This window comes from Calypte anna, chromosome 7, assembly GCF_003957555.1.
Source record: "Calypte anna isolate BGI_N300 chromosome 7, bCalAnn1_v1.p, whole genome shotgun sequence".
NCBI classification, from domain to species: Eukaryota; Metazoa; Chordata; class Aves; order Apodiformes; family Trochilidae; genus Calypte; species Calypte anna.
The window spans coordinates 8,729,379-8,741,684 of NC_044253.1; the positions used below are offsets into that span (position 1 = coordinate 8,729,379).

At 38.8% G+C, this 12,306-nt stretch overlaps 1 protein-coding gene across 1 annotated transcript; it reads left to right on the forward strand.

Annotated features, from left to right (window-relative positions):
* The first annotated feature begins 2,100 nt into the window (after positions 1–2,100).
* On the forward strand, positions 2,101–12,042 carry DDX18 (DEAD-box helicase 18). Its single transcript, XM_008497027.2, has 14 exons — positions 2,101–2,272; positions 2,406–2,585; positions 3,589–3,726; positions 4,226–4,361; positions 4,762–4,862; positions 4,970–5,169; positions 5,252–5,366; positions 6,386–6,525; positions 6,639–6,800; positions 7,710–7,862; positions 8,552–8,665; positions 9,377–9,433; positions 10,707–10,884; positions 11,513–12,042. Exons 1-14 carry the CDS (start codon positions 2,161–2,163, stop codon positions 11,653–11,655), a joined length of 1,929 nt encoding a protein of 642 aa, XP_008495249.2. The 5' UTR covers positions 2,101–2,160; the 3' UTR covers positions 11,656–12,042.
* Positions 12,043–12,306: the final 264 nt, after the last annotated feature.

A 12,306-nucleotide genomic window follows, 5' to 3' on the forward strand; every position in this document is an offset into this window, starting at 1 on the left:
TTTATCTAAAAAAAAACCCCAAAGTTTTCCCTGTGGGCCTCACTGAAAATAGCCAACTGACAGAGCCAATGTATTCTGCTCAGCAGGATCCAACATGTTCTGAGGAAGATTTATCAGTGTGGGCCTCATGCCACACTAATGCAATTGCACTCAGACTTGCCAAGGCAGCCAGGACCCAACCTGGGTACTAAGTTGAATTCTTTAACCTGACCCCCAGGTTCCAGGTCCTAATTCTTGGCAGAGCTGGAGCTGTAATGACATAGGTGAAAGCAAAATAATGGTGACCCTGGCACTACTGGTAAATACAGGAACATGTGGGCCATGACATAACTAAAGGACATCATTTTCTCCTCCCTCTCTGTATTAGTGTCAGCTCCCTCCTGCCCAAATTCCTAATTCACTCCATCTGCACAATGATCATATTCCAGAAAGGAGCACTACCTGGGTTAGGTCTGTGTTCTAAAAGTAAAACTTGTCACATATATGTAAATCAGTACAGAGTCAGAAGAGTGAACCCATATCTACTTTTAAAAATATTTTCTGCAGACATATTATTAGGTAGCCAGGAAGAGAACATGTCCAGAAGTTAAATTACACTGAGTTGTGATAAGGAACTTTTACCTGTTTAAAATGCAGGCTTGAACTGACTTCCCCAGGAGTACCAAAAGCCTTTTTTTTTTTTTTTTTTTTTTTTTCTGAGGATGGTTCTGCTTATTTTCAGACACAGATGATGGAGATGGCAGTTATCCTTTTAACTTAATAAGCCAGGGGCCAGACCTGTTATCCAGTCTGTGAAAGTCTGAACAAGACCATGTGGTTCTGAAGTTCTGGTAAAACAAATTTAATTCTCATCCTTGTGACCTATATGACCTCTGTGAGAGAATTATAGATAGTGAAAAATCACTTTTCTCTCATCTCCAACATCAGTTGCTTAAAACAAAAACAAAACAAAACAAAAAAAATTAAATGCAATAAGCACATTGCAATTAACTTAGTAATAGCTCAGCAGTTTATTCTGCATTACAGCAAGGTATTGAAGGCTGAACCTCACACAGTTTGTGATCCTTCAGATTTTTAAGGCTGTGTTTACTGGTTTAGGGTAGCAAAACAGTCTGCTGTGAATTCTGTACCGTTTGTGCCATCTGCTGGTCCAGATGGATATGAAGCCGGCAGGAATCGCTCTTACGGGATGCAGACCTAAAAATCCGGAGGACAATAGATGGAAAAATCACACTGCCCATCACTGGAATCAAGGAGCAGCTGGGAACTCCATTTGGCCCAAGCACTGCCTGACAGAGCTGCAAGAATCTGTGCCCTGGAAATGATGGGCTCCCAAATTTCATGGCTGGTGAAAACCCAGGGAATTGCCATGTTTTTTGCATCCACCAGGAGGAACAGACAGCACAGCAGGTGGCTGCTGTAGATGCAGTATTTTATGAAGGCACGGCCGGGTCTTCTATCGTTAGGATCAGTGCTGGGGTTTGGGCACGCCTGGAAGTTTCACCCGCTTTAGTGCTGCCGGTCAACACTGAAATTTTTCACCGCCCTGCTCGGCGTCCCCCGGGGATGCCGGCGGTACCAGCAGCCGGTGGGCATCACTCACAAGCTTTGTCACCCCAGCTCCTGGGTGTTGTGGGGCACACAGGGGTGTTCCCAGCCCCTCCGGCCTGCGCACAGGAGGACACACGGAGTGTCCCCCAAAATCGCCCCACCCGGAGACGCTCCATTTATAACCACACGGGTGGGCGCCCGGGAGTGTTTCTTTCTCCCGTTGGAGTTTAACACCTGTAACTATGAATGGAGGCAACACCCGCTGGCAGCCCGGGGGGGCAGGGGGTGTCTGGGGTCCTCGGGCTATAACGGGGCCGCTTTCCGCCCTCGCTCGCTGGTTACCGGGGGCACGGCCGCTGTCTCAGGAAGATGCCTGAGCTCCGACAGCCGTGCCCGGGATGGCCCCGCCACGGGGCGGGGGCTCAGCCGGTGCTGCCCGGCCAGGAGCTGTCGCTGTGTCCGCCGAACCGCCGGAGGACGCTGCGGGCCGCCCATCAGCTCCTGTCTGCTGGGGGAGGAACGGGACGGGACGGGTTCCGGCGTGGCCCGGATGCTCTGTGCCGCTGTCCCCACGTGTGTCGGGGAGGAAGAAACGGGGAAGTTGGCGGGATGTCGGTGGCTGCCAGCAACCTGCCCATGCGGCTGCTCCGCAGGAAGATCCACAAGCGCAACCTGAAGCTGCGGGAGCGCAACCTGAAGCTGCGGGCGGCCGGAGGGGCGGGTACGGCGGGACTGGGCGGGAGGGTGGCTTTGCGGGGCCTCTTCCCGACTAAAGGCTGTCGGAACCCTCACTGATGTCGTCATTTGGGTTTGGTGTTTAACCTCTTCTCGCTTCTCAACGTGTCTCCGTGCAGTGCCTCCGGCAGGCGAGGCGCCTTCGCAGAGCTCCCCGGAGGAGGCAGAGGAGGAGGTGGCGGCCCCTGAGGTAGAGGCGGCGGAGGGCGAGGAGGCTGCCGGCTCCCAGGGCGGGGAGGAGGAGAAAAAGAAGAAAAAGAAGAAAAAAAAGAGGAAAGCGGCGGCTAACGCGGAAAATGGTACGTTCTCTGAACACAGAGAACTTGTCTCCCAGCCCTGGGTTGTTCTTGGAGGATCCCAAGAACCGCCTGCTTTCCTTCTCCACCCAGGGGGTATGAGAGGGTACCATGTGTTGCATGGTGAACGTTCTAAAGCCCTGGAGTTTTCAGTATTCCCTGTGTTCTTACGCCAGCTGTAACATATGAACTCTTAATACTTACTAAACCGATAGCAACCAATTTAACAGTTGCATAGGGTTCCATATTATAACATTAAGTTCGGATGTTTTACAGGTAATAAGCAATTTTTGTCTTCTTTTCCCAGCATAGGGCTTTGGTAGACAGGTGCTGTCTGTGTTTGAGTTTCCTGCCAGTAAGTCTTAGCAACGCATCCAGCCTTTAGCAACATCAGTATATTATGATTATATATATATATATTATATATATTGGCTACCACACTTCAAAAAAGTGCATCCTGCAAACATTGCTATATTTTTATATATATTTATACATCTATACATATAGATGCACATGCACACATATATATATGTGGAGCATCTGTCCCTTATCTCTTTGATATTTGTGACACTTGTCATGGTGATGCAGATAAAGATGTACTTTCATGCTCTGAGGATTCAGGTGCTTACGATGGAGCAGCCACATTACATATCACATGTGCTGAGCAGAAACTGTGTTGGAAACTTGATGTCTGCGTTACAGATAGGAAAGAACTTTGTAACTTGTTTAAGGATAATTTTTGTTTCCACAGAAAATGTCATGTAATACACCTTAAACTTCGTTATTTTACTATGTAAAGTGGACTGTATGCAAGGAAATTGTGAATTTTTTTTCTGTGTCAGAAAGTTCTATAGAAACCTTCTCTGTCCCTCTCCATGAAAGAAGCATGACATCCATACATTTGTGGTGTACAGCCTAAAGAAATTCACTTGGTAGAACAACTTCAAGTGCTGGATGTGTCCTTTGTCTCTCTAACTGACCTGTCTTCTGTAAAATAACACTCTAGATACAGGAACTAAAAAAGCAAAAACTGAAGAAGATGAATCTGTGGAGGTAGAAGGTGAAGAAAAGCAAGGTTCTGGAGAGAAAGAAGGGGAGGAGGAGGAGGAGGATGAAGTGCCCAATTTACCACTGGGTGTAACAGGTACCTTGTGTCCTATGCCATACGTGTGCAAAAAGCCAAGGTCTGACACTTTCTGCCTCAGCAAGCTGCAGTTTCCAAATTAGCTTTGTAAATCAGGTGTTTGAATGTAGGTACTGTGCTACTGGCAGCTATACAGCTGCTACTCAGTTACTGTTCTTTGGAATTTGCATTATATGCACACTCCTGTTAGTCTTAAAATTTATAGTGAAAATCTTTTTTAAAATATATATGACTAGGGAGAAAGAAGACAATGAAAAGCAAGATGGAATGTAGCTTGCAGACTTTTCAGAAGCAGTGCATTCATGTCCAGTTTTCACAACTCTTTGATATGCAGTGTTTTGTTAAAGTCTTTTGATTTTATGGTAGAAATTAATAAGAAAGTATTTTGCTTTGATTTTTTCTTTTTCATCTAGGTCAGCTTTTACTGGCTAATCTCAGAGGACAGATAGAACTGAAAAAATATGTTTGAATGTTTTTTAATTTCCCCCCCTCACTTCAGGTGCTTTTGAAGACAATTCTTTTACTTCCCTGGCTGGTCTTGTCAGTGAGAATACACTGAAAGGCATAAATGACATGGGTTTTACACACATGACTGAAATTCAGCATAAAAGTATTAAGCCACTTCTGGAAGGCAGGTAAGAAATATGTATTTTAGTCACTATGTTGACCCCATGTATTGCATAAATTTTGATAGCTAAATGCATGAAATGTGACTTCCTCCAGATAAGCAGTTTGTTTATTTTAAAATAGGTTCTCATGTGTTTTACATACTTAATTTATAGACATTAATGCAAGTTAACAAAGTTTGTCTGAAGAAATTCATAGGGTAGGGAAGTCAGTTTGCACTACTCTTCTGTCAGTAAGTCTCAGAGTCTCTAGAGACATGGTGATCAGTTGCTGTGAGCTACATCTGCCACTGACCTGGTGTCCTGGAAGCCTTGGTATGTTTTTACATGGTCAGCATTGTTCAAAACAGTATTTTTCTTTTCTCTAGGATTAACTGAATACTTCTCTTTCTAACTCTGTCACATACAGGGATATTTTAGCAGCTGCAAAAACAGGCAGTGGCAAAACCCTTGCATTTCTTATTCCTGCCATAGAGCTCATCTACAAGTTAAAATTCATGCCTAGAAATGGTAAGGCTCTTTGTTTCACCCTTGGTTCTTACTGTGATGCAGCCATGGCTTGGGAGGGGGACTGGATGAGTTGTAACTTCCTCTTGTCTGACTAATGTGTTTTTTAGGAACTGGTGTTATTATTCTTTCTCCTACTCGAGAACTCGCTATGCAGACCTATGGAGTTCTTAAAGAACTTATGAATCATCACGTTCACACCTACGGCCTGATAATGGGGGGCAGTAACAGATCAGCAGAAGCCCAGAAACTTGGAAATGGAATCAACATTATTGTAGCCACACCAGGGAGACTGCTGGATCATATGCAGGTAGGTGAAATATTTATGTCTCTTCTGCGTAATTAAAACATAATAAAATTCGTGTCCCTGTCTGAATTTGTGACTCTTTTAGAACACTCCAGGTTTCATGTATAAGAACTTGCAGTGCTTGGTAATTGATGAGGCAGATCGTATCTTGGAGGTTGGATTTGAAGAAGAAATGAAACAGATCATAAAACTTCTACCAAGTAAGACAGAAATCTTTCTTGGAAATCACTTGACTAACATGTCTTCTTTATTACTCCATTATTGTAAGAGAAGTCATTAATTTTTACAGTTCTGTAAATGCTCTTTAGTGTGACTGTCTTACTCTGTTCTGATAGCTAGTATATATTACTTTATTTAACATAATTTGTATGAAGAACAGTTTTCACATGCATTTTAAGGAAAAAATTCTGTTCATTTAGGATCCTTCTAGTTTTAACATCTACCTTTTCCCATTCATCGTCTTCTATCCATTTACTTCCTGCAATCAATTGTTTCACAATTGTACAGCTTAAAAATAAGGAAAAAAGTCTCCTGACTGGGAGTTCAAACCTTCTTCATACCTTCAAAAATAGTATCTTAAAGAATTTCAAATATTTACCTTAACATTTTTTCCTAATTTTACATCTAGTTACTCCTTGTAATTGGTGTATTAAACGTTCTCAGAGCCAACAAGGCTCTCATTTTAACTTTCAAAATGTAGAAAAAATACCTCATGGAAACAGTATCTAAAAAATCAGCAATAAATATTTTGATATTCTACATCTTAAACATTAAAACTCAGATTTGCCTGTTTAAAATGTGGATATATAAATCTGTTCAGTAACATCCTGTGAAGAATGTTACTGAACACTGCTAAAAATGGAAAAGGAAGGAAAAGTGGGGAAATGACATGTTCTGAAGTGGAAAATTGTAAAAATAAGTTTCTTTTCATAAATTGAATTTTGTTTTGACCCGTTAGGTAGGAAGGAAATTTATGATATCTATTTATTATATTTATTATATTTTATTTTCAGTGAGAATACACTAAAAAGCATAAATGACATGGGTTTTGCACCCTATACAATCCATAATACACCTACACCTGTCTTTGTCACTAGCAGTATGGTTGAATTAGGGTTTAACTGAAAACAGTAGACTTGATCAGGGTAATTTGCAGCTAGAGTTTTTATGGACTTGCTTTAAAAATTGATGCTCTCTTTCAAAACAAATATTTTTTCAGAGCGCAGACAGACAATGCTTTTTTCTGCTACACAAACCAGAAAGGTTGAGGATCTGGCAAAGATCTCTCTGAAGAAAGAGCCACTGTATGTTGGGGTTGATGATAACAAGGAGACAGCAACAGTAGATGGTCTTGAACAGGTAAACCACAAATGTTATTTTAAAAAGTATGATCTGTGAAGGACCAAGTCCTGTGTGGCTTTAGCTTGGTTCTTCCATTCTGCTTTATTTAATGATATTTAAAACTATTTCAGGGATACGTAGTGTGTCCATCTGAAAAAAGATTCCTTTTGCTCTTCACATTCCTCAAGAAGAACCGAAAGAAGAAATTAATGGTATTTTTTTCTTCGTGTATGTCAGTAAAGTACCATTATGAGTTACTCAACTACATTGACCTGCCTGTTTTGGCCATTCATGTAAGTATTTTATTTATTGATTAATCTGATAGTAGCCTTGTTTATTTCAGCCCAGTTTCTAATAAACAAATACAAACAGCTCACAAAACTGATGAGCTCTCTTAGTCTGTAGAGGAAGGAGATAAAACAAAGACTATGTAATAACAACACTTTAACATTGTTAACATTTTCCAAACCAGGGTTGAACAATGACATGCATTTCTTTTCAGTGTGTAGAAAGCTTTCAGGTTTATTCCAAGGGATTGCCTTCCATAAGCACAAAAAGTCAATTTGTAGAGCAAAGCTATTGTATTTCATGAAGCCTTGGGTGCTTATCTAAAGCCAGGGTGATGTTTGGTTCTGGTGCTGCCAGTTTGTACCTTTTGGATGAGGATCTTAAATTTTCATCAAAAATACAAAATGGAGAAAGTTCAGGAGGATGAGTTAATGGAAAGTTTATGAAACAGTTACAACTGACTGCAAATGTCCTTTTGTCTTTGGTTTTTTGGGGATGTTTTGTTTGGGTTTTTTTTTTTGCTTTTTTTGCTGCATTTTGATAGAACTGTGTTTTTTTAACCCGTAACCTTTCTAACATATTGCTAGAGTTAAAAATACCTTCTAGGCATTTGTGCAGCTCTCCTGGAAAGAATGCTTGTGCAATCAAATGTTTAGTGCTTGGAAGATACTGTGTAACTGTTGAGAGATACCATTTCAGGTAGCCGTGTGCTGTTGAATGCGGTGGCATTATTTTTTCACTTAGAAATGGTCCTGCTTAATCTGTACAAGTCCACAATACAGAAGGATGCCCCAAATTATTTTTGACAGTGAGATAATGTGTGAAATAGGAAATTAAATTTAAGCTTAACAAGCAGCATATTAATATTTTTTTTTTATACTTGATCTTTCATTCTTACTGTGTTTCCTTTTTAGGGCAAGCAGAAACAAACCAAACGTACTACAACATTTTTCCAGTTCTGCAATGCAGAATCTGGGATACTGTTGTGTACTGATGTAGCTGCCAGAGGACTGGATATTCCTGAAGTTGACTGGATTGTCCAGTATGACCCTCCTGATGACCCAAAAGTAAGTTAAAGAAATAAAGAAATGTCACAGCAACAGATTAAATCCTAGCTACAAACATAGTTGGCAGAGAAAAGCTGAAATTTCAGCTGTATTCATATCTAGTAGCTGACTGCTTCCATATCCCTTCCCCAGCTCCTAGGAAATGCTGCACCTAGCTGAGACCTTTTTTACTTTTATAAAAATTGCTTTTTAACACATTATTCTTTGTTCTGTTAAACTGACTTACAATCTAGTCATAGACAAAAAAACACTTCTCATATCCTTCTGGAAGGATATGAGTTTTTATATGCATCCCTCAGTCTGCTAACAGCTTTTCCAGTGGAATTTGGATTTTTATTTTGAACTCAGGATTCTTATTTGTGTAAATGTCCAGTGTAAACAAGCAAAACTCAAAAACCTGAGATTTTGACTAATACAAGAGCAAATACACCAAAAGCAAAGCTTAATTTTCATTTGCAGCAGACTAAAAATTTTTTTTCAGAAGAAGGTGAAATATTTTAGTCCAGGGTTCTGTCTCAGCCACTTCTTCTGTTTCACACTGTATCAGTGCTAATAAAAAGTCTTTAAAAAACAATGGGTGATGCGTTACACTATATTTAACAGTAAATTTGGGGAGGTTTGTGAGGCTGCTTGTTTATTACATATTGGAAAAAGTGACTGAACTTGCTGTTCCCTATTCTTTTCCAAAGGAATATATTCATCGTGTTGGTAGGACTGCCAGAGGCATAAATGGTAGAGGACATGCTCTGCTCATCCTGCGACCAGAAGAACTGGGCTTCCTTCGTTACCTAAAACAGGCCAGGGTAAACTTATGTATAATTTGGGTTTGTTTGTTTTTTTAAACTGTGCAAGAGGTTTTTAAGGGCAAAAAAATGAATGTATTTTAAGCAAAAAACAATCTGTTGCTTAGAAAATATTTAACTGAATATATAACTTTTAAGTTTGGAGTCAGCAGCACAGAGGTAAATATTGAGTGTATTTATAGTCACTTTGCAGCTCTGTGATTTGTGTCACTGTAAAATATGTTTCCTGTGATCTCTCTGTGGGAGGATACTCAGAGCTTGACCATCCAGAGGAAACTAAAACCCAGATGTTGCTTGTGCAGGGTTTTTTTTTTTTCTGTTCAGAGTCAATTGCATTTTGTTCAGGTGAAGAGGAAGTGCAGCTGCCTTCAAAATGTAATCATTTTTAATACAGCAGAACTGCACATAGTTCCTCAGCTGCTGTCCATATGGTCTTGATTACACTACAGAGTTTTGCCACATGTAACTGAAGTGATACAGCCTTCAAAACGAGATAACAAGGTAAAAGTATCATGTTGAGCATCTTTATTTCCTTAGCTTAAAGGAAGTGATGATGCTGGTAAATTGGTTGAAGGTGCTTTAAAGGTAATATCTGTGGCATTAAAAAACCAAATTCTTCTGTTATCTAGCAGATTTTTTTTCTATTTGTCTTGGGTCTTAAACACATTCACCATTTACAAAGTATAATTTTTTAATTTTTTTTTTTTTAAGGTACCACTAAGTGAATTTGAATTTTCCTGGTCAAAAATTTCAGACATCCAGTCTCAGGTATGAAATTACTTCACACTAAAGCTATTCTGAATATGTGTAAAATAATTTACATGGAGAATATTAGTCTATAACCACTGCAGTTTAAAAAATACATGTGCTTGTTTGAAAAAGTTCCTTGATGACAAATCAAGGAAATAATGTTTAGAAATTAAAGGTGTTTTAAAATGTAGTACTAAATCATAATCATTAGATGGTACAAATTTGCCTGTAAGAATTGTTTTTTCACATCACATAGCAAAACCACAGTGAAGTAAACATCCTTTCAACTTCTAAACAAAATGTTCTTGTCTAACATAGCAAACAGGGTTTTGGTGGCTTTTATTGAATAATTATCTATTTTCAGATAAATTGTAAATATCATTTGCTAAAAGATTATTTACTCAGACTGAAGTGTGCAGAAAGAGAGATCCAGTACAAACATTAGGAAATGCTAATATATGCTCCAGGTGTATTTTTAACTAGCTGGTATTTATAAAAGCCCAGCATCAGCTCATCCTGTTTAGTGCTCCAGTGCTACAAAAGGAGCTATGGAGCACAGGTTGTATAGAACAGTGTAGATAGTTCTGTAGATGTGAATTTCCTTTGCTTATCTCTGTGAATCATTCTTTTGATAAGAGCTCTGTAAAGCTTGTTTGCAGGAACTTAAATTTGAAATAGCAAGTACAAGAAGCAGTGAAGAAAGAAAGGATAAGATTAGGGAGTAATGATCTTTAATTTAACTTGGTTTTGGTATGCTGAATGCTATGTGAAACATCAAATGAGAAACTTGGTGCTAAAGAGTATTGGGAAGTTAGCCCTCAAAAATTAAATATCTCAGTCTACACCAGTGCATCTGTATTTCTGTCTTAGAATTAATAATGCTTATTTTACAACCCATTTGCACAATAACTGATAAGGCTATGCATAGAATCACATGGCAGGTGTTTGATTTGACAGAATACTGTCACTCCCCATTAATTCTCCATATATAAAGTTTCTTGGTGTGGCTGCAGTTGCATACTCCTCTTGACTAACTCATTGGGACAGCCCAGTTTAATAGCTCTGTCAGTTTTCATAGTGTTGAGGCTTTGTACTGTAAATCAGCTTCAGGGGTTTTTTTCCCCTCTATTGGTTTATAAAAGCACTCTGATAAATGTATGTGCATCACAGGGCAGTGAACAGTCAATGTCACTGCAACTCACACAGTAAATAATTTGCTTGAATATAATATATATACTTGTTACAGCTATAATGGCTGTCTTTTGGTTTGTTGTTTTTTTTCCCTCACCAGCTGGAGAAACTGATTGAGAAGAACTACTTCCTTCACAAGTCAGCCCAGGAAGCATACAAAGCTTACATTAGAGCTTATGACTCCCATTCTCTGAAGCAGATCTATGATGTCAATAACTTGGATCTTCCCAAAGTCAGCCTTTCATTTGGTTTTAAAATTCCTCCATTTGTTGACCTCAGTATCCTTTTACTGCAGTGTTTCATAGCTAAATTTCTGGTTTATAAATGCAGCTTAGTGAAGTTCCTTTGCCATTTCAAATGCTGATTTTTCCAAATTTTGTTTCTATTAATCACATAAGTATACAGGTACATGATGCTCCAACAAAGATTTCTGAAAAAAAATGTTAAATTGCTATTTTTGCAATTTTAGTATTTCTTTACAAACATCTGTAGTAAAGTGCATGTCCATGCTTCTGCAGGGCAGCAGATACTGCAATACTGCATACATGTTCCAGAGTAGAGCTCTTCATGCAGAATTATTTTCAGTGAAAGGTACACAATTAAGTTAAATAATCACAGAATATTGAAAAAGAGGAGCAGGAGCATGAAATAGAAGACTGTATCTAGATTATTGTCAGACCTGTCAGTGGAGGGAATTTGAAGCAGTAGTATTTTGGCCAATTCAGTTGAACAGCTGGAGAAATTAAAGCAATATGACAGGCACAAAGTTCTAGTTTTGCCTGCAGTTATGCAACACAACATTATGCATAATGCTGCTGTTTTACTCACATTAATAACTGTTGCAATATGCAAAAAACAACATTTCAAATTAGTCCTTTTTAAGTTCTTTAACCAATAAAATTTCAGATGTGAACAGCAACCATGGCAGAAGACTACAGAAAAGAGGTGGAGGTGGAGGATTTGGTTACCAGAAACCAAAGAATGTTCACAAAGCTAAAATCTTCAAGCACATTAGCAAGAAATCAGACCATCGGCAGTTTTCTCGTTAATTGGACATTCATTAAAATGGCTTCTGGACTACCAAAACCATTTCATAGTTACTTCCAATTTAAATGGCTCTATTCATATTTTTAGAGGTCTTCATGGTTCTGTCTCTGGGAACATCTTTTATCTTTCAGTTTGGAAAGGAGACTTAGAGAAAGGGAATATACAGCCTGCTAATGTTGCCACACTTACAAGGAGAAGATTAGTTAAATATAATAGTCTTAAATCAAAACTAAAGAGTTTTTTATTACAGAAAGAAAAAATCCATTTAGATTTTATAAAAGAATTTGCTTTACCCCTTTTTTTCCTACGCAAGCCTATGAAATTTGTTGGAATAAACAGAAAGATTGATTACATACAGTGTGAGATTAAAAAAAATAAACTTTTTCATATGAATCATTGCAAGGGTTTTTTAGTGCTAGAGAGAGACCTGCTTTGTCCATCAAATATGCTGAAGAATATTAGAAGATTCCTTTAGAACAGAGCATACCTATAAAAAAATAAGGCTGTATGTGCTTGTGATCAATTTGAGTCATGGTATCTGTAACAGGTACAGTTTCCAAGATTTAAAAAAATTTCTCTTATTTAAAAAAATTTCTCTTATTTAAAAAAATTTCTCTTATACCACATTAAGCACCAATGCTTAATACCATTTC